General features: G+C 47.1%; 1 protein-coding gene across 1 annotated transcript in view; it reads left to right on the top strand.

The window, feature by feature from the left end:
• The window catches only part of GRIK4 (glutamate ionotropic receptor kainate type subunit 4), a 210,758-nt gene that overhangs the window by 124,539 nt on the left and 60,626 nt on the right, over positions 1–25,593 (top strand). Inside the window, 4 exon segments of the mRNA XM_069788072.1 lie at positions 5,795–5,959; positions 13,099–13,196; positions 16,648–16,813; positions 22,924–23,102. Of these exon segments, the coding sequence (XP_069644173.1) occupies positions 5,795–5,959; positions 13,099–13,196; positions 16,648–16,813; positions 22,924–23,102 (608 nt within the window).

Genomic DNA, 25,593 nt, shown 5'->3' on the forward strand with positions numbered 1-25,593 from the left:
TGTTTCAAGCCGTAGAAACTAAAGCCCTCTGCTGTTTTTACCAAATTTGCCTCTCTCTCTCTCTCCCCTGAATTCACTCTCTCTGGATAGCAGAAATGAGAGGGAAGCTCCATTTAAATGCAGATTTCAAATGTTGGCCAAGAGCAATAAATAGCCCTCTGCTACACTGATCAGACAAACATTATCAAGTCTCTTTGTGAAGGAGAGTTTATGTTTTTAGATTTTCTTTTTCCTTGATGAGATCCTCTTTCCTCTCAGAGTAATAGCATATTGACGACTTTTTATTTTATTTTTAAGCAGCACTTCAGAGATTATAACGGAAACACAATCCCACCTGTTTCTCCACTGGAGCTATACTTGACAGCCCTGTAATGAGGAAGTCTGCAAATTTCTATTCCTTTACTGACAGCCTGAAGGGTTGACACCGTATTCAGCAGAGGGAAAATATGTGCAAAATAAGGCAATCCTGCAACCATTTTTAATCAGCTGACCCTCAGATGAATCTGCAGCCTCATGGTTTTGGAGCTAGTGTGGGGTTAATGAAGACAGTGGCAACTGCAGGTGGGTCTCTGCTGATAAGGATAGCACAGGTGGTTGGGGAGCAGCAGCAAGGGGAGATGTGGGGTGATTCTTCCATGTCATCTCCTGAGGATAGTGTTCCCCAGCAGGACAGTGGTGTTTGAAGAACGGTACATTTTTCTGGTATGCCTTTGATCTGAAGGGTTCCTGGGTTTGAGACTAAGGACTGCTCAGCTCCAGTGGTTGGACCTTCTAGGTGTCTAAACCTGGTTGAACTGAGGTTACAGTTGTTAATTTGGGAGCCTATTCATAATGGGAACATAGAGGATTTGAGGAGTGTGTTTACAGTATAAATCAGAAGAGGTTGTAGGTGTGATCTTAACCTGTCAGAGGAGACACCTGAGAAATAGTGCACACAGCTTTGTATCTTTTTAACTTGGAGGGACAGGTTACGAACAGTGAAATATCATGTTTACTAAGCCAGTGCCTTGCTAAATCTGCATCTTCAAGAGGCGACTTGAGATGGCAATTGTGTTTCTGAGTATGGCTTTACATCTCAGTGGTATGCAAAGCATCTGAGAAAATGTAGCAATACTTAATAAAGTTAATGGGGAAAGGTCAGCTGAAAGCTGTTTGTTGTAGTGGTATATAAACCTCCCTGTAACATCTGTTCCCTGTTATTGTTATAAAAATGCTACTTCATTAGATCTTGGCTGGATCATGAATTAAGTAGTGATATGTAGTAAAACTTGCAATCGCATTAGGCTTGTCAGAGTGCATATGCTGTGAATCTGGCTGGTGGCGGGTGGCACTCTGGGGAGCCACATGGCTTGGGGGAATGGGAGAAGGGAGGCTTTCTGCTTTTTTAGCACTGGTTGAAACCCAGCTGAGGGTGGAAAGGATTAAGTTTCAGTGTTGTCTGTAAACCGGCTGGTGCTCCTAATAGGATGAGTTGTTCTGTCTCTGCCCAGCTCCAGGAACACAGCTGTCTCCACCGCTGAAAGCACCCAAGCTGACAGCACTGCCTGTCCCCCCATTCACTGCTCTGGTGAAAAGGAGTAGGACCGGATTGTTCCGAGTGAGAAATGAATCTTCTTCCTCCTTCTGGAGAAGTTCCTCTTGGGTAAGAGGAGAAAAGGCAGAAGAGTTTGAGCATCTGCCTTTCGTACTGCCGTGGCTGTGCTCTGCTCAAGTGGAGTGAAGATGCTGCAGCCAGATGCCACCGCCGCCGGCTGTCCCTCTGCGTGGGGACAGCCTCGGGGGCGCGTGATGTGGGGCCAGGGTGGATGGAGCTTAAGGAATCCGCCTCTCTGGGGAGCTCCTTGTCCCGCTCCTGTCTGGCCAAGGCACTTGCAGATGGCCTATGTGCTGTATCTCAGCAGGGCAGGGCTTAGAGTGGATGTGTACTAACGCACGGGCACGCAGTGCATGCGTACACAGGCGTCCCGTCAGAGAGCACCGACGCCTGCCTCCCTGTCCCCCATCGTGTCTGCCCGCCTCTGAGGGCTGGGACATCACTGAGGTGAGGATGACCTGTAGGAAACTCAATGAAATCTGTTTTTCTCAGAGGACACCGTCACGTCATCTTGCATTTCTTTGGCTACCAGTAATACCTTGTTTCTGGTTCTCGCTGTTAAATCATTAACTTTGAGGGTTGCATTTGAAATCTGCGTCTGACGGAAATTCACAGTCACTTGTTGCTTGAATCTTCAGCAACTTTAACCCAGCTATTTTCAATGCATATCCAAAGCAATAAACTCTTCTGGTTTGTAGCCTGTTGGGTTTGTGGGTTTTGTGTTAAGCGTAAGGAGAACCTGGGCGTATTGAATAAAGAAAGAATCATTACTATATGTTTACCTATCAGGATTGGAACATCCTGTGGGAAAATATGTTTCCAGCCAGCTCTTCCTGAGAAAAGCTCAGCTTCTGCCAGTCCTTGCTGACTTCACTTGAAGTTGTTTGGCTCTCAGTCCCTGTGAAATCCTAAGCAGCCCTGAATCAGGCATCGCAGACCAAGGTGCTCCTGACTCCCTCTGAAATATTTTTCTCATAATTCTTAGAGAAGGCAGTCTAGATTGCAGACATTTATTATGATGGGGAAGATAGAAGTGATTTTTGAGGCCAACAAAGTTCAAAGACTTTGCTGTAAGTTTTCAGGATTAAAGATTTACTTGATGCATCTTCCCATATTTAATAGACAGGAATAGATGAAAGGGAATTTCTATAAAGATTTTCGTTCATACTTAATGATGCTACTATTAGATGAGCTTTGGCACTGCGTCTCAAGACATGAAGTTTTAAAACCAACCTTTTTTAAACATTAAATGACCTTTTTCATCTGCTAGCTTTAATAAATAAAGATTAGTTCAGTCTCATTACCTAGTCTGTTCTGGGGGCTGGTTTAATATTGGGTAAAACTAACTAGTGTCCCAAAATGCAAGTGAACAAATTTTGCTGGTTTTCTATCACAAGCCCCACAGGGGGATAGGAAGCAGTAATGTAGTTTGATTAGTGGCTGGGCTGTAGGAGTGCGACCACCACCACCTCCATCCTGGGATTCAGGCTGTCCAGCTGTGTTCCTTTCTTTTCCAAAACCTGCCACCTGCTGCGAGCACTTTCCCCTTTCTCATGTATTTGCTCCCATAGCTGCTGCAAAGTTCAAATTCATTCAGAGCTGAATAGGGAAGAGGGTTTGTTGGTGGATTGTTTTTTTTTTTCCTCAGCTGAAGGGAAGTTTTCAAGATTTCCAAAAATAAGAATGGAAAGTCCCATCCTGAATAGAGACAAAAAACCTTTGTGCAAACATTTGTGTCTAGGCGGCCTGAGGAAATTATTTGAAATGCTTTGGTTTTGACTCTTGTATTTTTAAAATGTATTTAACTATACATTAGTGGAAGTGAATTTTTTTTGAAAACTGGTGATTGAAGAATATACTTGAAAATGTCCAATTTAGTGATTTTGAAGCTTTAAATTACAAAATAATGAATCTAAGAATGCTGACATACACTCCCCCCACCCCGATCTTTAATTGTGCTATGTCAGCACCTGGACCGTAAGCAGCATTTTGTGATGTTCATCAGATTCAGTACGTTGCTTTACCATTTCCTGGAAACAGGGCCATGGTGAAAAGTTTACGCACATCAGACAGTTTTGTGTATGAGGACTTCCTTCTCTGTCTCCTTCTGCTTTCCTAGAGAAGTGGGGCGTCGAGCAAGCTGCTTGTTGGGGCGCTTTATTCTCCCAGCTTCTCTGTAACTAAGAGCAGTCACCAGCCATACCAATGTCTTAAAAAACCTGTGATCCATGCTCCTGGCCTTAGAGGAAAGCACAACCTTTTTTCTTGCATAATGAGATTAAGATTAAGTACCCTAGCTTTGCAGATAATGATGGTGCTTGCATGTTAGCGGAGCAGAGGAGATGGTGTCGCCTGAAGGACTGGGAGTGTTCGCCAAGACATCTGTGCATATCGTACAAGAAGTATTGCTGTGTGTTTCTTTATCAGTACTGAGTTCAGTTTAGCTCCCATAAAACTGGGGAAAAGTAGGAAGAGAAGGAGTTCTTGAGTGGGTATCATCGGGGTACAAAGTAAATCAGGCTAGTGTGGGCTACCTTTGCTTCACCAGCGGATTTGGTCTCTAGTTACCTTCCACAGCTGGGGTTAGGGTGGGACTGGAAAGAAGAGGTGCTCTGCAATTTTGTCATGAGAGTAGAGATCCTGCTGGGATGAGCATAGCAAGGCTGAGAAATGAGCCCCGAAACGCAATGCAAGTTTGTTGTTGAAATTGGGCTATGCTTTGAGTTTTGGGGTTGGTTCAAAGGAAGTCTTGGGGGCAGGAAAGCCAAAGTGAAAGAAGCCTGAACCTAAGACAGGTTTCTTCACTGGGCTGGGCTGTGTCGGAGGCTCCGTATGTTGGTGGCAATGAAGGGTGATCGGTGCCCATGAACTGGGGGAGCAATGAGGACCTTCAAGGCACAAACTAGCCCTCTGAGGAACATGTTCTTAGTCCCACCTACAGCACTACATCACCATGCTTCTCTAACAGTGGTCCCAGTTAGCTATGTCTTCAAAAATATATGTATCCTTGCACTCTGCTTCCAGTGTTTGCTCTTAGGGGGGCAGGACACCTCCCATTTATAGCTGATGTGCTTTACTTCAGCTGCCAGCTGATTTACGTGTTTCACTCTGGTTTTCCCTATCGAAAAAAAAAAAACCAACCCAAACCCCAAATCTGCAGCCGCACAATGACGTGTTTCAAAGTTTCAACAAGGCACCTAGCTGCTGTGGTTCCCCATTTCCCTGACACAAAAACCGGCAGAGCCCCACTAATCCCTGCTTTGCGAACCTACGCGGTGCGGGGCCTGATTTGGTGCTGAGCTGCGACTCTGTCTACACCCGAGCAGTTCTGAATGGCCTTGCTCCCTTTGGAGCGATTTTTGGGAAGGGAAGATAAGCATTGGTGCCTTTCTAATATACACAATAAAACCCAATGCTGCTCTTCCCCAGGTACAACTGAATAGCTGCATTCTGGGAGGAGACCTCCTATTAGCAAGGATAAACCCACTGAGGTGCAGAAGTTGTGCCAGCTCGTAATGAAACACTGTGATTAATGCTGGACTCCAATTTCTTTGTGCCTTCCGTCAAAAAAATAAAAATAATACCCCGCACTATCTCCCTCTGCCTAACACAGATTTGAGTGGGCAGGCCCAGGAGCTGAGTTCAAGAGTCAAGTTTTTCTGTTTGAAAAATATTTGTCCCTTCCCACCCACGGCTGCCCACATGCTTCCTGAAATATTCCAGCTATCAGCACCGTACCAGTGCTTTCTCAAACGAGCGAACTGAGGCTATCTGGGGACGTTCTTCCTTTGTTGGGATGTGAGGCAGTGCCCGGGATCCTGGCTGCTTGGGGCTGCACAGCTGGACGCCCCTCTCTAGGAGCACCCAGGGCTGCAGCGGGTGCTGGGCACCTCCAGGACCCCAGCAGCGTAGGCGGCCGTGTCGTGCTCCAGCGCGCCGGCAGGTACCGCAGCCGCTGCTGCAGAGATTTCGCCGCCCACGTGTCTGGCAAGACCCGGGAGGTGGGCGAAGCCGCGGGAAAGGCCGCGCGTGGGAGGGAGGACGCGCTAACAATAGCGGCGGCAGGAGCGGTAGTGCCAACGCGGCGGCCGCTTCCGTGGCGGCGGAGATCCCGAAGGGGTGCTGGGAATGGGGGAGACGGGGAGACCCGAGACGGGTCCCCGCCAAGGCTAACCGCTGCCAACACCTTTGCTCCCGCAGCTGCCATTCTGGATGACCCCATGGAGTGCAGCAGAGGGGAGAGGCTCTCCATCACCCTGGCCAAGAACCGCATCAACCGTGCGCCCGAGCGGGCGGGGAAAGCCAAAGTGGAGGTGGACATCTTTGAGCTGCTGCGAGACAGCGAGTACGAGACGGCAGAAACCAGTAAGTAACCCTCCGTGTAGCTGGTCCTTCCCCAGTTCTTCCCTCTGCCGGCTCGCAGGAGGTGTCTGGCTTGTTGCACTTGTCGCGGAGGATAATTGTGTGACAGTCAAGGCGGGTACCCAGGGTAAAAAGCGCCTCTCTGCTCCTCTATCAGCACTTGAAAGATCAACACGTGCGAGCATGAAAGAGGGTCTCTGCCCGAGCGCAGTCAGGTTTGGTGCAGGGGTTCGGTACGGTCTGGGTGCGGGTGCAGCATCCCCTCGGGAGGTGAGTGGGACCTTCAGCAGCACTCGAGCTGCGTTCGGTGCCAGCCATGCATTTGGAAGGGCAGGCCCTGCCTGGGCGCACCCACTGCAGGGGCACAACGGCATATAAGGGGACGTCTAGGCTCAGAGGGCGAGCGCTGAGACCGGTTTTCGTTTGAGTATTTCGCGTGGTGTTGTGAGGTGAGCCCTGGCATGGACTAAGAGGATCTGGGTCCCCGGTAAGCTTTGCCACCATTCAGCTCAGCGGCTTGGGACAAATTATTTTCTTTAATCTGTGTGTCAATAAACAGAGGTAATGATACAGGAGGTGATACTCCTTTGTAAAGTACTTCTTAATGGTGTGCAAATTAGAGACTCTGGGCAAGTTCAGTGCAATTAAGTTATTTTTAAAACCCCATGGAACGCTGTGTGTCAGCAAACATGATAGCTCTTCCAGTGCTTTAGATTGGCAGTGGATTTGTTTACACAAAGCGAAGTTTTCAAGTGATGTTTAAAATCATGTGGATTAGAAAGAGCTAATTTTGAAGGAGCAGTATACTTCCCGCGTTGCTTTAAAGTCCTTTAATGCAAACAGGTCTCTACTATAACTGTTATTCTAGATGCCCAACTTGTCAACTCCACACTGATGAATAAAAAAGAAATTGATGGTCCGTGTCCCACAGACCTCTCAGGAGCCTGAGTGAAAGAAACCAAAAAGATCTATAATAGCTTCTTCCTGTAAGAGGGAAAATCCTTTGGAATAGGATAGCTTCCCTTTAGAATAATTTTTAAGACGACCTTTAGAGTTCAAGGGAGGACTATAATTTTTTATTACAAGTTGGCTTGAAAAAGCTGGAGAAATCATTTTAAATAATAGCGATATTAGACTCATTTCCCAATGGTTCTCTGTTCCAAGCCTCTGTAATCTGCAGAGTACCCCCAAAAGGTGTGGTAGTATGTTGTGGTCTAGAGCAGGCTGTTTTTTCACACAGCTTTGGTGTTTGTTCTGCACAGACTGAGCATCCCTGTGCCTGGGAGGCCCTGTGGAGCCGCACACCCTGCGCTGCTCAGGAGCAGGTCTCCGGATAACTGGCAGAACGGGCTCAATAGGCCTGCGAGATCAGCAGATTGCTCCTTCATTTCCTGAATTAGCGTTTGCATTATTTATAGAAGCGTTCAGTTAATAAAGTGCATTTCAGCAAGTACCTGTATGTCTATTTATAGAGCCTGTCACCCATGAGGCAGTCTAGATTAAGATCATCACATGCAGCGTCACAGGGACTATTTGAAATAGCAGTTCTCCACCTTTTCGGATGCCTCATCTCTTTTAACTTTTTCTTGGTCTTTCCCATCCGTTCAGGATTGTGCGCGTCCTGCTTTACCCTCATTTGGCACAGCAACAGGGCAAATCCAGTCTCACTGGCCAGGCCATGCAGAAGGGATGGGGACTGCCTGGGTTTCCAACTGCATTCCCAGTTTGCCCCGAAAGTATCCCAAATCTCCCAGCGAGCGTCCTAGGAAATGAAAAAAAAATTGCTTACTTGCCTGAGCCTTCTGTGTCTTTGAAAGAACCAGTAGCATTTTTAGTTCCATTCTTTTTCCATTCTCGTAAATCTTCTGCATGTAGCAGTGTTTCTGTTATTTAACTTTGCTTGGGAAACAGGCTCGATTGTCAAGTGACCCCAGAGCTGCAGTAAAGATGGTGAGCGGGATTTCTTGCTTGCTTGCCCCCCTGTAACACTGCTCGGAAATTATTCTGTTGGAATGTTTTTCAAGCAGAAGAATACTAATTTGCTGAGAATGAAGTATTATGCAAGAAATTGTTGATTTCAGCAAATGTGGTGTTTGGGGAGAATATGGAAATGGGATAAGTGAGGAAGAGGCAATCTTCCATTTCAAATTTTCACCTCGGGGTGATTTTCTTTGTTTTCTTTACTTTGACTTATAGAATGTAAAAAGAAATCGGAGCAAACTGATTTGATTTTGGTGAAGTGAGTATTCACATAATTTTGCAATATGTTATTTGCCTTTTCTAAAGAGTGAAAAATGTCTTGAAGCATTTCTTACAAAAGGAAAAATCTGGATTCTGCATGGCTCTGCTATTAATGTCACTGAAGTTATTCTCGATTTATACTGGTGGCAGAGGAGAATCAGATCCTTTAACTTAAATTTCAAGGCTTTCATGGCTTTCAAATGTCTGACTTCTCAGCTTTAATACGGCACTGATATTTGTTATCACACGTAATATTAATAAAGGCAGTTTAGATGTTTTAACCTATGACTGCAAAGCTGTTATACATCTGTTTAATACTGTTCTCAAATTTCACGCCCTTTGAATCCCCCTTAAATATCACAGCTAGCATGCTTAGTCGACTGATCTAGGAATGCTGTGATTACACCCCATCAGTGATATTCTGTGTACAGTTAGTGCTTCAAGAAAAGAAAGACTTTTTGAGAGTTAGTTTTTTATTTTAGAGTTGAGCTATCTTTCTTTGGTTTTTTCCTCCTGACTGACTCAGGCATCTTACTGTTAGGGGGCCACAAAATCACAATTGCTATAGCAGGTAAAATATGAGTCAGTCTTAATCACATTCATGCATGGTTTGCAGTTTCAGCTTTATATATGAATGAAGACAAACACTGGCTGTTCCTGTGTGCAACATCTGTAAAGTCCTGTGTTTTGAAATGAGTTTGCAGTGAAAGGTTATGGATAGAGCTTTTTTTGCTCTTCTAAGTAAAGCCTGTTGTCTCTTTGTGATTGATGTTTCAACTCTTTTTATGGAGACCCAAAATGACTTGTTTAATCATGTCTTTTTCTAAAACACCTTATTCCTTTTGATGTCCAGGGAGGGACAGATTTTCTTCTTGTCACCCTGTCCCCTGTCGTCTCGTCAGTCTTTTAAGCATCTCTTTGTTGTTAATCCAAACATCTCAGGGCAGTCAGAGTGAGTGAGCTACTGAAGGATTTTTAATTTTTATTGATTCGCACCAATATTTCAAAGCGCTTGATACATCCATTCAGTGACGTTGACTCAAATGTGCTATTAACTGTCCCACCATTTTTGTGATCCTGTTGGATTTCATGTTTAAGCCTGCTCTGGTTGCGTGTTCCTGTTGAGAAGCATAAAGGATGCTGCAGGGAGCAGTCTTGTAGCCATGGTGCAGGATGCACTCTATAACGCCATCTGTTTAAGTACTTGGTGTTTTCTGTATGAGAATCCCATTCTGACCAGTCCCTGTCATTAAAGATCCTCTGACGTGTTTTGCAATCGTGGAAATGTTGAGGTAATTGCGTACCTTCCCTGCTCATTTATTTTCAATTAGAGGCAGGAGTCTTCTTTGCATGATGTTGGAAACCCTTGTATCAGGTATCTGCACTGAAAGAGATGCTGTGTTCTGCACCGAGAGTGGATGCTCTCACCGGAGTGCTTTCAGCCGTGCTCTGAACAGGGAGAGTTGACGGAGATGCTTGCCAAGTGCCCTGAGATCCCAGGAGGTGAGAGGCACTATATGACCATGACTAAGTGGATGTACATACATATATAATGCAAGAGCTACTCATTTGTTGTGCTTTTTTACGTTCCAAAATAAGCACATATTTCCATCTTCCTTTAAAACCTATCTTGCTGTTTCCTGAGGGTCTAGACCTGTACTTAATTCCCAAATATACTAGTGAACACAGCCCTTTCTTGCTTAAGTGGCAGGACAGACCTGCTAGTATGAAAGGAGGGTCACTGTTTTGCATTGCACGCTGAACACACGCCTGAGATTGCCTGAGGGCCACCTCCTAGCTCTGGACTGTAACCTGTGCTGGGAGGGAGACAGGAGACTCTGACCCCACTCCCAGCTTCTGGGCAAAGCCCATAACTGTGCAGATGGAGGTACCACAACGGGACACCTGAGCTGCACAAGCAGCGGAGGCAGGGAGGTCCACGTAGAAGTAGAAAGGCAGCAATCATCAGTTCGCACCTCCAAGAAGCTGCCCCCAAGTGATGGCAGGAAGGATCCTGTCCTGCCTAAACCAGTGCAGGTCCCAGCAGAGCAGGGTGTACCCTAGGATGTTTGCTTTTCAAGGATGTATGCATTTTAAGAGTGTTGTTAAGAAATCTGTTTGCTAAGCCTGTTTCTTGTTTTTCTGTCCTACTGTCCTCAAGGATGTTAACTTAGAACAGCTGAGTGCAGGCAGTCCGTAAAAATGGCTGGAATAGGAGGTTTGGGACATCTCAGGCCATCAAGTCAAGGATGATCAGTAGTACCCAGGTCCCACCTCACGATAAAGAGGTTTTTAACATGTTGTCATTTCAATGTCCCATATTTCTTGAGGTTCTGAATTCTAAAAAACATAAAAATTGGACATGATCTTGGGCAGAGGTAACTGGGTTTGCACCAATCAAAAATGTGTCCTGTACAGTAGCTTACATGGCGCCCGTGTGATGAAGTATGAAGAGACTTGAGTGGCCAGGGCTACGCCAGTATCTGTGGTTATAGTCTGTACTGTTATCGGGGGTGAATTTTTGATACAGGGCTGACATTTCTACGTCCCTGCTAGTGCTTGTCTGAATCCACAGTGCCCACGATGGTAGCAGGGTTGAGCCTTTTTTCTCTCTGTAGAGACTAACAGCATCAGGTAATGTTCTGCAATAGGAAATGTGTTTGGATTACAAGAGAAGCAGCTTTCCAAATGTGGTCAAAACCTTTGCCTCAGGCACCTCGGCTTTGTTTCCATTCGTTTTCCTTTAATTTTACTGGATGTTTCACCCTTGGAGTGATAAGCCAGGTCTTTTTCATCTGATAGTTGTTGCAACTCTGTTGCTATGACTACTTAACCCACTTTTTGTTCTCGATACCAGAGATATGAAGAAAAGCGTTCACCAAACTTTTCCCTATGTGCACAACAAAATTCCCCCTCAGGACTTTTGCCCTAATGACCTGTGGATAAAGAGGACTTGGAGCAGCTCTTTCTTCCTAGGTGCTGAATTGCAGAGCACCCAAAGGGTTGCTGCAGCTGAGAGGGACTGATGAGTGCCGCTGAGATAGCATGCGGGGTTTTCAAATTTAAAAGGATCTTCTGAAGACATGTAAGTGCCTCTAAATTTTTAAGCACAGAAGAAAAGCAAGTACTGGATTCCTTTGAAGATGCCGCAGAAAAATATCACTCGTTCTGTAGCAGATCAAGGTGGTGGAGGGTGAGAGAGCATGGAAGGAAGGAAAGCCCAAGAGAAGATGTTTGTATATCATCGGCACTTTCTGTAAGAAATCAGAGCAATCAGTATGTGTAGGGACCTAGTAGAATATGGAATTTTTCCTTCAAGTAGCACTTGGAGAGAAGTAAAACCAGTTCCCCAAAGTGACTACCTAAGTCCTCAGCTTTTGGCCTTATATTCCACTCATGAGGCTATGGAGACTTATGAAGTCTAAGGCTAGAGATGACCACCTTGATGAGCTGATCTTATCTTCTGCAGAAAATGGACTGTAGATGTTCATTTGCTGAATGCTACCCTCGGCCCCATAGCTCACTGTTCTAAAAAAAACCCCAAGCGCAGTATAGGCTCTTGTTTTATATCCAGCCTTGATTTAAAGACTTGAAGTTGATAGAAAAACTGCTCTGATCTGTAGTACGACAGTTTTGATGATGAATTCCCTTCACTACAAAAAATATGTTCTGGTTTGAATTTTTCTAGCTCCTTTTTCCAGCCGCTGAATCTAGATAACTTTTTACAACCATCACAAAAGCTTGTCTGACATGTAGGCCAGGGACCCGCAGTGAGGATGGTGCTCTGCAACAGACCAGCCATTTGATACTGAAGAGGCACTATCTTTAAAATCTCTGCTTTGTGATACGGGGGTTTAGTTTTTACATATGAAAATGTTGTGAGCTTGCTCTTGCCAGAACTGATAAGTCCTTGCGGTGTCTCCTTTCTCCCCTGTGGTATCCTCTTTCTTCAGAAAGCAGTCACTTGATGCCAGTTGAGCAAATGTGGCTTTGTCTGTCCAGGGAGAAAGGAGCCGAGTGCGTGGTGATGCTGAGGCAGGTTTGGTATTTCAGAATAAGCCGTGGCCAGCACATGTTCAGACAAGCCTTTTGGAGTCCAGGGATTCAGGCACGAGGGGCTCTTGCCTTCTGTTCGCGAGGCTTTGCCTGCGCAAGCTGCTCTGGAGGAGCGTTTCTGAGTGACATGGTTGATTGGGATGGCAGTGGGGAGGTGGCACCAGCTGGGGTAGTCCTCGGAGTGCCATTTGGCTAAATTTGTGCTGTGAATTAAAAGGACAAAAGGTTGCAGTTTAACCCGGGAAGCTTGAGGGAAGAGATTTAACTTCTTCATTTTGTCAGGGTCTTTTTATTTTTCTGCTAACCTTGGTGGCATGGAGCCAGAAGATTAACTACTGCCAGAAAAAAAACCCCAGAACAAAACAAATGAAAAACAGTGATACGATCCTTATTATTACCACTGAGCTGTGCAGAGGGTGATGGAAGAAATTCATACAAGTTTGCTACTAGATGATGCTTTGAAGCTAGGTCACTGCTGTATTTAGTATCTTCCATAAACTTTAGTTAATGTTTTATCTTGGAGAATAGCAGATGGGGCTGAAAAGGGATGTTATAAGAGAGAGACCCCAGTTCTGAGTCGGGGATGGGGATACTGGGAATCTGGGGAGAGTTCAGGTGGGATTTAGAAAGGCTGGGCAAAGACAGAGAGGAGGGTGTCACAAGCAGGGTTACAGTGCTTCAGGGGGAATGGAGGGATTTTGGGGGACATAAATGGCAGGGGGTATGTTGTGTGAAGAAGATGATACTGTGTCCTTAGTAAGGTGCAACAGGTACTGTAAGCGTGATTGCCTGCTGGAAACTGAGGATGAAGTCTAATGCATGTTTCCTCTCTCTGGTGCCCACAGTGTGCCAGATTCTCCCAAAAGGAGTGGTGGGCGTCCTGGGACCTTCTTCAAGCCCAGCCTCAAGCTCTATTATCAGCAATATCTGTGGGGAGAAAGAGGTAAGTGGAAAAGTTCTGTGTTGGAGTAAGTCTGTGCTCTTGCGCTGACTGACTTGGCTCCAGTGCCCTCACGCCCACGGTAAAGCAGGAGCCCGGGCTTCTTCCTCCCGGTGGTTTATGGCAGGCCTGGGGCAAGAGCGGAGTCACCCGCTGTGGGTAAGGGGCACTGCAGAAATCCTGACCCGTTCCCCCGCCCCGCCTTCTGCACGTTGTCCTTCAAACTGAAGATGCTCTCAGTGGGCTCTGATCACAGCAGTGCTTCCCGCTGGCTGCTGACTGGTGCCCGGAGTCCCTGGGAACACGGTGTTTTGCTGGTGATTTTAGTAAGTACGGATTAGGTTTTTAATTTACCACTATACTGAGCAGCAATGCCTTCTGTACAGATCCCATGCTTTCTGCAGCCATGAAGGGTTTCATTTGAGACTCTCGTGTCTATGCCAAGTCCCAGCCACAGCCACACAGCTTGCTGCAGCTTCCAGCTCTGCCTTACGCTGCCTTCTCCCTTGCCTGGGTCTGCCTCTTGCACTTCGTGTTCAAGTCTGGTGCTCTGTTTCTCAGTCATCATTTCTGTGTACGCACGCCTCTCCTTTCCACCCGTGCTCCCCAAACCTTCTCCAGCTGATATCCACATGCCTCATCATCCCCAGTGTATTCTGTCCTCGTGTCCCAGCTGCAAGGCAGAGCAGGGATGTTACTTCCATTAGACAGGGGCAGTGAGGTACCTGCTTATGGTACTTCAGGACATCCTTGGCAAAGATGACTTACTGTAGTCATCTGCTATATCGTCCTTCCCATGATCTGCTCTGGCTTCTAACGATCAGAGTTGACAGCTTGGTTTATCACCCCTTCTCCTAATGCACATATTCTTGCAGCTTCTTCCTTTTCCATTTTCTCTCTCTTTTCTGCCTCCCCTGTCCTTGTTTTTGTCTGTGTGACCTTTCAGTTCATCTTCCCTCACACGCAACGCCGATGAGAACCACGTCCTTACTGACTGAGGGGTGCAAAACCCAAAGCTTGCCCTGGCGGACGCACATCCTGGCCAAAGTTCCTGGGTGTGATGTGACTTTGTAGACATGCTAGGAAAGCTGCACCCCTTTCTGTTTGCTGCTGTTCCATCAATGCAAACCCTTTTTGTCTGTGTCCAGGCTATGTGCCTGATTTAATATTTTATAAGCCATGAACAATTTTACACTGATCTGGCTCTGCTCGCGGGAAAAGAAATTGAGTTCTCTTCTCATAGTTCATCCCTTTAAAGCCAGATAACATCTCTCAGCCATTTAGCAGTCTCTCTCTGGAGCCCAGCCTCCAAGGAGGGGAGTGTCTGGAACTGAGCACTGTAAATAACTTGCATTCACAAATGACTGCTGCTCTTTGTTCCCTGAGAATCAGAAGTGTTGAAGAGATGGAAGAGATCTTTTAGACCTAGTGCTTTGGGCTGCAGCAGGATGGGTCTCTTGAGAGTATTTTGTAGTGCTTTCTCCGGTTAAATGTCCCAGACATGTGCTCCATCCCAGGCAAAGGCAACTCTGCAGTAACAGATTGCAAGTATTCTTCCCCTGAAATTCATATTCTGTCTGAGTCTCTGATCTAAGTCTCTTCAATTTTTTTCGGAAATGAAAGGTGAGTGCTAGTGCACTTCTAAGGTATCTGATTCTCAAGCTTGATCTCGGCTGCCCTCCTAGTGGTGTAAACCTGCAGTAACTCCCTCCGATTTATATCACACGAGCATCAGTTGGTGCTGCTGTGTTGAAGGTAATACAGCAGCCCAGCCAGAGCTGTTGTACTTGCAGCCATCCATCAGGCAAAGGAAAGGGTGTCCCCATTTTACCACCGAGGCACCAGATGGTGAAGTGACTGGCTTGATGTTCACCAGGAGCCTGTGATAAAACAGGGGGATGAATCTGTGTCTCCTGTGTTACCCCTCCAGCGCCTTTGGCCCAAAGATTTCCCTCCCTCCTCTCCAGAAAGGGGTATTGTACTGGGGCATAGCTCTTGGAAAGGAGAGGAGGGCTCCAGGACTGAAGGTGAGGTCTGAACCGGGGCTGTGATCAGCTCTGGGCACTTGCAGGAGCTGCCGTGGTGGTGGCTGCCTTCACCTCTGTCTGCATCTCTCTCTTCTCTAGTAGCGGTTGTTGCAGCAAGTCTCAGACTCCATCAGGCTCCCAAAAGCGATAAGCATGCTTGTACTGGAGCTGCCCTGTCTGCTCTGGTTAAAGGAATTTGCTTTTTGCTTGCAGTCAGCTTCTCTCCCTGTTAACAGGGCCCAGGATGAGGGCTGCAGAGTGAAATCAAGGCAGATAGCAGCTTATTACACTTTAACTTTCCTATTGCTAACCAAACACCTTATGCTGTCAATAAAGCAGCCATCACAAGCTACTAATGGCTTTTCCCAAGAGGAGGGAGATGGGAGGCGTGGGATGGTAGCTTCCAGAAGGACTAATAATGGAGGAAAAGAGGACTTGACACTCCTTTAATGAAGCCAAAGCAGATGTTTCCCTTTCTCTGTCTTCTATCTCTTCCAAATAATTCACTCGGCAAAAGGAAAGCAATATTCCTACTCCTTATTTGGCTGAACCCCCGGTGTCTGAGCTTGATCTGTCTGCCCACCCATTCCCTCTACATGAAGCTGTGAGGTGTGCAGCAGAGCTGCCTCAGAGCAAGCCCTCGGGCTGTCCCCCCGAGCGGCTCCCCTGCTCCCCCTTCCCCGAATTCCCTGGCAAGCGGCGTCCCGCTCCCACCTCCTGCTGCGCTGTATTAATGACAAGCGCAGCGTTATTAGGACCGTGGTTACGGTCCCGATGGATCTTGCCCGCCGTACGGCCACCTGTTACCTCTCTGCTGATCAAAAAAGCCCAAAGCTTCTGGCTGCTGCATCTGTTCCTCTCTCTCCCGAGCCTTGCCAGCACAGGGTCATCTTGTTCATCCCTTCATCTCTCCTAATTACCTGACGACACATCAGTACTGCAGGCAGAGGTGCATTTGCAGCACTTCATCTGTCTAGCACACAGCAAAGTCAGGGGGTCTCCAGCATGGGCTGTGTAACTCCCTGCCTGTCTGCAAAGCATCCTCCGTATTTACCCAGGCAGCAAGCCCAAAATGAAGTGTGGGCCCAGCTACAATTAGTGCCCAAGCTAATTAAGTTGAACTCATCCGGAATGGTTTCCTGTGCTGTAATGACAGCCCCTGTTGCCTTTCTCTGAGTGGCTCAGCAAGACTTTTCCTGATCCACTCCTTCCCGTGGCTTCTTGTTGCTGTGATAATTATTTTCCTCTGCTATAGCACAAATCCCACCCTCCTCTCTTCACTCCAGTGATGCTTCTGCAGTTTTATTGGGATATTTCACTTTCTGCCTGCTGTGCATTTCACACCAAAGGTCCTTTATGGTAGATTTACTTGTTTTTATTTCTTTTTCCTCTTTAATTATGTTTTCTTGCCCCTCCTCCCCGCTTAGGTTCCTCACTTCAAAGTGGCACCAGAGGAGTTCCTGAAGCTGCAGCTCCAACGGTTCACCACCCTCAACCTCCATCCCAGCAACACCGATATCAGCGTGGCCGTGGCAGGAATCCTGAACTTCTTTAACTGCACCACTGCCTGCCTCATCTGTGCCAAAGCTGAATGTAAGTCATTGCCAGGCTGGGTTCAGCTGCCCCTCTGCTCCCAGTGCCTTCTGTTCTGTCTCCTTCTGCGTTGTTTGGTGCCTCCTGGAGAAGGTCCCACAGGCAGCGTGTGAGAGCTGGCTCGCTGTTGCATCCCAGGGTGTTCATCTCTCCTGCTTGTGGTGACAGGGTCTCTTCTGTGGGCAGCAGGCAGGCACTCGGTCGGAGCAGCGGAGACCTGCGGGGCAGATTTTCCACCCTGTTGCCCCGTGGAGGTGTTTGTGGTGTTTGTGAGAGGAGGAAAGGGGATGGAGAGAGATTCGCCTGCCTTCTGTTTGACAATCTGAAGAGTGTTTTGCTTGCACAGATGGGTTTTTGAAATGAAAAAAAAAAAGGCTTAGGCTTGTTTCTGGAGATTATTTTAGGCAAGTAAAGCTTTTTGAAATATGTCTTTCCCAAACCCACGTGCAGTTTGTGGCCTAAAAGCAGGACTTGATTAATAGTCAACACACTGCACACCCTCTCGGGCTCTGCAGCCATACATCTGCTGGTAATTGTGCATCTGGATGCTGGAGCATTCACCTCAGCAAGACCATATTCATCTCTGCATAACTCTCCTAACATGGCAGGAGCAGGCTCTGCATCGCAGTGGTTAGAGGGAGTAAAGTGTGTTCTGTGCTTTTTAAGGTCAGTGTGTAGGTAGGTAGCTGGTGTATAGTAGCTACACCAATTTTGCTTTTATTGTCCTGTAGCCAGATCCATTAGCACTAAAGTTTATCATACAAACAAGCCTAGAAAAGGGGTTTTGAAAAGGCACATGGATCCAGGGAGAGCTCTGGGCATACTGGCAAGAGCTTAGCAGTCTCTGACTGTGGGGCCAGGTACAAAGGAAAGGCAGCATCCTTTCCAGCTAGCCCTGGGCAAACTTCACACCACCAGCTGTGCATGTAACACAGTGTTGTGCAAACTCCTGCACAGGGACAGAAGGAATAAGAACGTCTTTGTCTTTTGCTTTATGTACCCTGAGGAGACCAGATCCTCAGCTGATGTCAGTCAGTAAATTGCCTTCAGTAAGCATGCTCAGATTTACCCCAGCAGAGGACCTGACCCAAAATTATGCAATTAAAATCATGCAAATGGTCTCCTACATTACTTCTAGTGCTGGAATTTTTCATAGTCTAACCTTAACCTTAAGCAAAAAGGAAAAAAAAAAAAAAAAAGGAAAAAACGATAATTAGGTTTTCTCACCTGTCATGCAGCATGGTCACAGCTCTGTCCTCGCACTGCTGCCAGGCATGGAGCACACATATACACATCAGCACACTGCCATACACCCCTGCCCTTCTCGCCAGTTACATGCCGGTGCCTCCCATCGAATGCAGCCTGGTATGAATATGAGTCTTCATTTAAGTGGAATAAAGCTTTGGGAACCAAATAGCTTGCATTAAAATAACACCCTTTTGATTGAATCAATCCAGTTTATTTTACTCTGGTATTCCTCAATAACTCAATATTTAGCATGTGCTGTGCAACCCAAGTCCTTCCCAGACCCAGGGAAGCAGTAGGATGGGTGCCTTTCATGAATCCTGCTCTTTGTGCTCAGTAAGGACCTTATCTGAGCTAGGCTTGAAGCACAACACACTCTGACTATAACGGAGTGCAGAAAAGGCATAATCCAGCTTCATGTAGGAGCACAAGCCCTTATTTTCCCTTAGGACAAGCAGTGCTCCTAAGCACAGTCCTTAGACAACTAACTTGAGGCACTTTGGGCTTTCAGAAGGTTCCCTGGAGGCAAATAAGGGGAGTATATGAGCTGTCTGCTCATCAGTGGGGAAATGCTGTTTTCAGGGATGTTATTATTTAGATCCCAGGAGGGAAAGTCATAGCTGTTTTTGTTTAAGTACAAGGCTGTGTGATGGGACTCCTGGGTCCTATCCTGTCACGCTCATACTATCACTGTAAGGAGTCACATCCTTCTTCTGGGGACTGATTGTAATTTCTTCTGGCAGAAGCAGAAAATGACCCTTAAAGTCAATGAACTTAGGCCAACCTAAGTGTAATGCAATGGTGAATAGAATAAGATTATGTGATGTAGTTTCTCTGCGGTGTGGAATAATCAGCTAGTTTGTGAATTGCTCTGAAGTCCTAACATGGAAGGCTTTGTGTGATTCCACAGAAACCTTAACTCAGAAAGGCAACCCCAGAAAAATATAGGGGTGCACAGGCTTCACAGGAGCTACTCTGTAAGCTCTGGTTGTCAGAGGGGAGGAAATAACACCCAGTGTTTAGGAAGGGAGACCAAGGCACTGAGGTCAAAAAGCTTGTTCATACCCTAGGGCCACAGAGAGAAGCTTGAAGCAATGCTGTTGGGTGTAAGAGTGAGGCTGGATGATAGGAATCGCCATTTCTCTTCCTAACCATCAGGGTCAAGGATTGCACCAGCGCAAACCCGGTGCAACCATAAACAGAACTGCAGGTCCCCTGGGCCTTGGTCAGCAGAGCTCAGAGAGAAGGAGGCTGTCGCCTCTCCAGTAGCCTCATGGGCAAAAGCAGTAAACAGGGATGTGGAACTCCATGAAAGCCTCCAGGTCCTGCCTTTCCTGCTTCCCAGCAGTGTTCCCTGGCAGCAGGCTGTAAGGTGTGCCAGGCACTCTGGAGAGGAGGCCATATCTGCAGAGAGCTTGGGGCTGGACTACTCCTGCCAGCTCCGAAAGTTTGCATAAGAAAAGGAAAAATAACATAAGCAAGGTCAGGACTTCCCACTGGTCAGCTCGAACCACTGACCTGCCTCAGTGCGTACCTATGGTCCCTATAGGACTGCTCAAGCAACACGTGCCTGATGCAGCCTCTCTGTGCACGGTGGTCCTCACTTTAGTACTTCAAAGTTGCCAGGAGGGGTCTACAAGCCCTTGCTCATGTTCAGCCTGCAGAGCACCCTTCTGAAGTGCCAGTCTGTCAGCAGCAGCATTTCACATCTTCTCGTCATCAAACAAAGGGGAATCTCTTCAGATAATAGAGACTTGCCTCCACGCGGCAAGAGGAACTGCAAGCGGGAGGCCCGATGAGGCTACACGTAGGATCTAACGTGCTGGAAACGATAATTTCCTTGAGCCACAGGAGGAGATCAAATGCTTCCTTTTTTTCCTGGTCCCACTTCCTCCTTTCTGTGCCTGACGTGCTTTAGGAACTTAGCTGGGCTCTGCCTTTCTCACCACAGAGGCCAGGGTGGCTTTCTTACCTGGGCTTGTGCCCCGGTGAGCTGTGGGCTGGAGGAGAAGGCAGCAACTGAGGTGCAGGTGTAGACAGCAAAGAGAAAAAATGAAGAGGAAGCTGAGGCTCTGATGCGAATCACAAACTCATAGCAGCTGGCAGAGGGATGCTCTCCAGTTTGCAAGATTACCTTACAGCTGAGATATACAACCTTTGGCGTTAAGCAGCAGGATCTAATTTTCTTTCTGCAGGATATTAAATAGAAAAGGTGCATTTCCAAAGGGGGCAGCTGAAGATTTCCCTCCAGATTCCCGCACCCTTCTGTGAATTTCTGTCCCCTTGAAATTCATGTCATGGTGTAAATCTGGGCTTCTCCCACCAGCACGGTGGCGTGCAGAGTAGCGGAGCTTGCCCTTTTCTTTCAGGTCTGTCTAAAGCTGAGTGCTGCGGGGCTGCGATCTCTGGGAACACTCGGTACCGACTGCAGCGCAAGCACTCCCCGCTGCCAGCCTCTGCTTCACCGTGGTGTTTGCCTGGGAACTCTCTCCAAGGGCAGAAGTATTTTATGATGTTCAGCGATAGTCCTGGGGACTTCAGTCCGTGGGCTGCAGTGGCAGCAATGGTGGGTCCTGGCATCAGCGGCCAGGCGCGCTCAGCCCTCATCACTGACTTAAATTGGGTGCAGGCTTGGTAGTGAGCGCTTAGGGAGCTGCATCTAGAGCTGCCTCTCTTCCTCCTGAACACCTGCTTCTCACAGACTACAGTGTTAAATGCCATGAAATTTAGATCATTGCGGAAAAAAAGGGTAATTTCCCATGTCTTCCTTTTTTTTTTTAATTCAAGACTTTTATGAAGTTAGTGAAGTGCTCGTAAAACCTTCCTCAGTTTCACAGCAGCACATTTTGCTGGGATGAGCTGTAAGTAAACTTGGTGTGTTCAGGACTGTTACTTGCAGCAACCTGCCTGGTCCATTGCAGATGTGGAATAAAGTGAAAATAAACCTTACAGGCATCAAATGGAGGGCTTAGGTAAAATTTACTGTTCACTTGAGCTAGCATACAAAAATAGTATTCAGGTGAGGTCTAGCCCATGTGTCCTGTACACAGAGTGAATTCCCTGGCTAGTGAGAAAGAAAAAGAAGCTGGAGTGATCCAGAGAAGTCCTTGCTGTGACTGTTTTTGTAGTCCCTTGCTGAGTTCCTACCTGTACTCGGAGAAAAGGGAAGAGGTGAATGCATTGTAAAGAGTTCAGTGCAAACTTCGCATGCTGAAACTCTCACTGTGAATGAGAGACATCCTCATCTTGGATGTATCCCTTTTAATGCACTGCTTTGTTACCTTTGTGAAGTGCTGGAAGTCCTTGAAAGCAGCGCTTTGGAACACTAATCACATCACATTGTATCACTTCCCTGGCCCCTGACCTTCTGGTGAATGAGCGGTTTCATGCAGTCAAAAGTACAGTTAGGTTAAGAGTAGACCTCTGACTTGAGGATGGGTTTTGCCCCTCCGCCAGCTGGGATGTGACTCTGCTGATAGTTCTGTTCTTTTCGATTTCCTTCAGTTCAGCTTTCCCCCTTCTTTTTGGATTGTCTTTCCTTAGGGACGGATGTGTGACCACGCTAGCTGTCTGTGTCTTGCTAATGATTACATGTGGTCGTCTCTCTGGTCAATCAAACTTGACAGGAGGTTATTTCCTGATGAAACTCAGCAGCTGGATAGAAGAGACAGACTCTATCAAATCTGCTTTCTTGACTAAGAAAAGCTGCAGCAGGAGCTTTGATGTCTTATTAGACATCAAAGAAGCTGTGTTGGAAGGAGCCCTTGCAACGACCTAGCTGCAGGAAGAAAATTCAGTCAGAAGTGCTGAAGGCAATAGGGCACAAGCCCAGGGAAGTCGGGACTTATCCATGTGGGTGCTCGCTAATTATTACTTCTTTCCTTCAGCTCCCATCTGAAGGGAGACCCGGTCCTGCAAACTGCTTGGGGAGTGCCGAGGTAGCCAGAGTCCTGGCTCTTCCCTGTGTCCGATCACATCCAGACGCTGCCGCGGAGGCGGAGGGCTGTGCTGTGCTGGGGCACTCGGAGGGCTCGGTGGGGGCACAGGGGAGGCAGAAATGCGGATGGCAAAGCAGAAGGAGGGAGGAGGGCTTTGATGTGGAGGTGGAAGGTGGGTCTCCAGGGTCCTTGCCCCGTGGTGGAGCTGCTGGACTGCAAACATTTTCCTACTTTACTCTCTAATTTCTCCATAAAGCACCAAATATGCTGGTTTGGTTTTTTTATTATTGGCTTCCGTGTTGCTCTAGGAATCCGCAGTCCACAAGCAATTCTGCACTGTGCTGGGACCATACTCACAACATTTGTCACAATTTTTTAATGTAGACCTAATGTTGTATTCTTGCAATGATCTCTGCTTTGTCTGACACTCAGCAGAGCTTTCCATCCCAAGGGACGGATGCCCTTGGAAGATAGCAGCTCCCCATCAGAATGCTCCAAGATCTCCAAAGTGTATCAAGTTGTGCCTTGCAGGGCACTTGGTTTGTGAGCTAGTAATGCAAAGGCTTAGGAGAAGGGATCATCCTCCAGCAACCAGTGATAACCAGAACAATGCCACATGCAGGAAGATAATGGAGAACTTTTTTGGACTCTGGGCTCCTGAGCAAATTTGTATCAGCAATCTTATCTCCTGCCAAGAGGCCTTTGGGGCCACTTTTTGGCTGGAGAACAGCTGGAGTACCTCCATCATTTCCCATTCCCCGTTGGCCCAAGCAGCGAGCCTGTGCTGAAACCCCAAATCCTTTCCTTTGCAGTGCATAGACGCAGAACTGCTTCCTACTGGGGATGACTACGGGCCATGAGAGAACTGCTTTTTGAACCAAGTGTAAAACTTAGAGGTATCTGGTTTTTTCTCTCTTTTATTTGAAGGCCTTTTAAACCTAGAGAAGTTGCTTCGGCAGTTCCTCATCTCCAAGGACACTCTCTCAGTCCGGATGCTAGATGACAGCCGGGACCCTACCCCTCTTCTAAAAGAGATCCGAGATGACAAAACAGCTACCATCATTGTACATGCCAATGCTTCCATGTCTCATACCATTTTGCAGAAGGTAAGTGTCTATTAAGTGTCACAGCTGTAAATGCTGCTGCTTCCACTGAACGAGATACTGCATGCCGTACATGAGCATGCATGTGCAGGTGTTGTGTGATAATGGAGTGTTAAAGTTCCTGCAGCAACACTGGAAATGGTCTCAGCTGAGAGGGGAATTGCCACTGATAGAGTTTCTGGGGAAAATAATTTGCTCTCTCTTTCCAGGACTGTATCTGTAGAAGCAATGGTTTAATTGCTCTGAGCTGATGTGTTTGCTTTCTGGAAGTGGTGTGTGCTTGTGGCTCGTGTTGCCATCAAACAGTCATGGAGGGCTGCTTAGTGCTCTGAATTAGTCAATCAGTGCAATAGATTTTTCTTTTTTTCTCCAAGTACATTTCTAACTTTTTCCTTCCTTTTTTTATCATCTTATTAACCGAGATTTTATTTTAATCGTGTTTATTTTTAAATGGTCTCTTGCTGCAGTTTTTAGCATTTGTTTTGATAGTCTACTTCAGAATTGAGCAGTGGCTCCAGATGGAGTCTAAAGTTGTGTAGAGTTTCCCACATCCTGGAAGGAACAAGAAGTACTTTCCTGAATGGAGGCAGGATCCAAGCAGTGGGGTCCCCCCTTGGCTGTTGGTGCAGGCATTACACACGGTGTCCCGGCTGCGGTATCAGGGAGTCAGTCATTCAGAGGCCTTGACTGTATCAGATTTATCCCTCATGACAGCCAGCAGAAACCATTAGAGCTGTTTTTGTTACTCCCCACCTACCCTCCGCAAAGATTTCTATTCCACTGCTTGCAATTTGGCACTTCTAAATAGGCAGGTTTGGGGTTTTTTTGAGTCCCCTCAATGCAGGGGGGGGTGTGTGTGTTTTTTCTTTTTTTTTTTCTCCTGGTCCCTGTTGCCTGCTGCCTGGCTGCTGAGGGCTGTCCCCCTCCTCTGTTGCTATAGTGACTTCCCGCAGGCACACAGCAGCGATCTTCAGGCACCCGCACTCTCCCTTCCCGGCTTGAGCGTCCTTCTGCCACAACTGATAAAGATGTCAGAGACTGCCACGATTTTTCAGCAGTTCAGTAAAAAACTAATGTAGTCTTCCCGGCTAGAGGATTGTAGGAATGGAAGGTAATAAATAATGAGCTTCTGATCTGGCAACTTCTTGCACCTTGGGAGGCTGGAAAGTATTTTCTTTACAGAGGTGCAACCAGAGTAGGGAGTGAGGTTGTGGTGAGCAAGTAGGTACATCCTTGGTCCCCACCCACAGGTCACCAAAAGCTGGGAAAAAGAAAAGCCGGAAAAGAAAAATGCACTATTGGTTTGAAAGTGCCTTGTGTCAGACCTGTCTCAGGAGACCAGTCCTGGCCTCGGACAACGACAGAAATTGCAATTTCTCATCTCTTACCTTCCACATATGGTCTGGAGACACATGGTTGCTTCCTTGATTACCAGCCTGTCCCGGCTGCCCACCTGCCAGCGGGCACGTTAAATGGATGGGAGCGATGCTCGCAGGAAGCGCTTTGTTGCTCGCTTTGATTTTCTGCCCTTGAAATCAAATGCACTGACTTCAAAGTGGGTCAGAGGGAGAGCTGACATTATCGCTGTCCCCAGGAAGGGAAAAGGGAGGGAAATGGGTGCCAGGTTTTATTGTGTAGGGCTTAAAAATGAGGCAGCTGTCTGGAGAGCTGGCCGAAAGGCAGGTCGGCAGCCTCCTCTGGAGTCTTGGTGCTCTTTTGGTCAAATGACTTTGCTGTGTCCATTTTGCTACCTGTGCAAGGGACACGGTGAAAATGTGCAACCAAAGGGCTGGGCACAGCCAGACCTAAGCCACTGTCAGTCCTCTGTGTGCATCCAAAGCTCTCCCTGCTGCCTGTGTCCGCTCCCACTGCAATGGTGGTTTTGTGCAGAAATAGGTAAAGAACAGGCAGGAATAGGGAGACATGCAATCTAAGCCGCCTCTTCTCAGTATCTTTCCTTCACTCGCTTTCTGTTGTGACCATCCTCCAGCTTCTGGGTGAGATGGAAAGGGACTAAAACCAAGTAAGGAGATGCTGCATTTGGGCCTTCCCTCCCTGCCTCCCGTTCCTCTGTGTGGTCTGGGGTGATGGGAAAACCTCTTTGCCAAGGTCTGGAAGCATGATTTGAGACCAGCTGTGCTTGGCAGTGAAACATAGGCTTGCAGGAGCATCTGCAGATTAATCCCCAACTTTCCTGAGCATCTGTTCCCACAACCAACTCCTTGTTGACTGAGAATTTTGAATTTTGGAAAAGGACTTCAATGATCTGGTCTGTGATCTCTAGAAAAGATCATCCCGTGGAAGAATCTGTGTCCTTCTCTCTGCATCTCCAGACACTTTTACCCTCTTTTTTCTATTTCTGTGGCCATTGCAACTCTGTCTAAATTCTGGAGAACAGGCTGAGTTACTAGGTTTCATTCATGCTAATTAATCTGTGGGACTGGCGCCCAAATCTGACTGATACATGTGGGAGAACCACCACTGGGATGACTGT

The sequence above is a fragment of the Haliaeetus albicilla genome, chromosome 7, assembly GCF_947461875.1.
Source record: "Haliaeetus albicilla chromosome 7, bHalAlb1.1, whole genome shotgun sequence".
NCBI lineage: Eukaryota > Metazoa > Chordata > Aves > Accipitriformes > Accipitridae > Haliaeetus > Haliaeetus albicilla.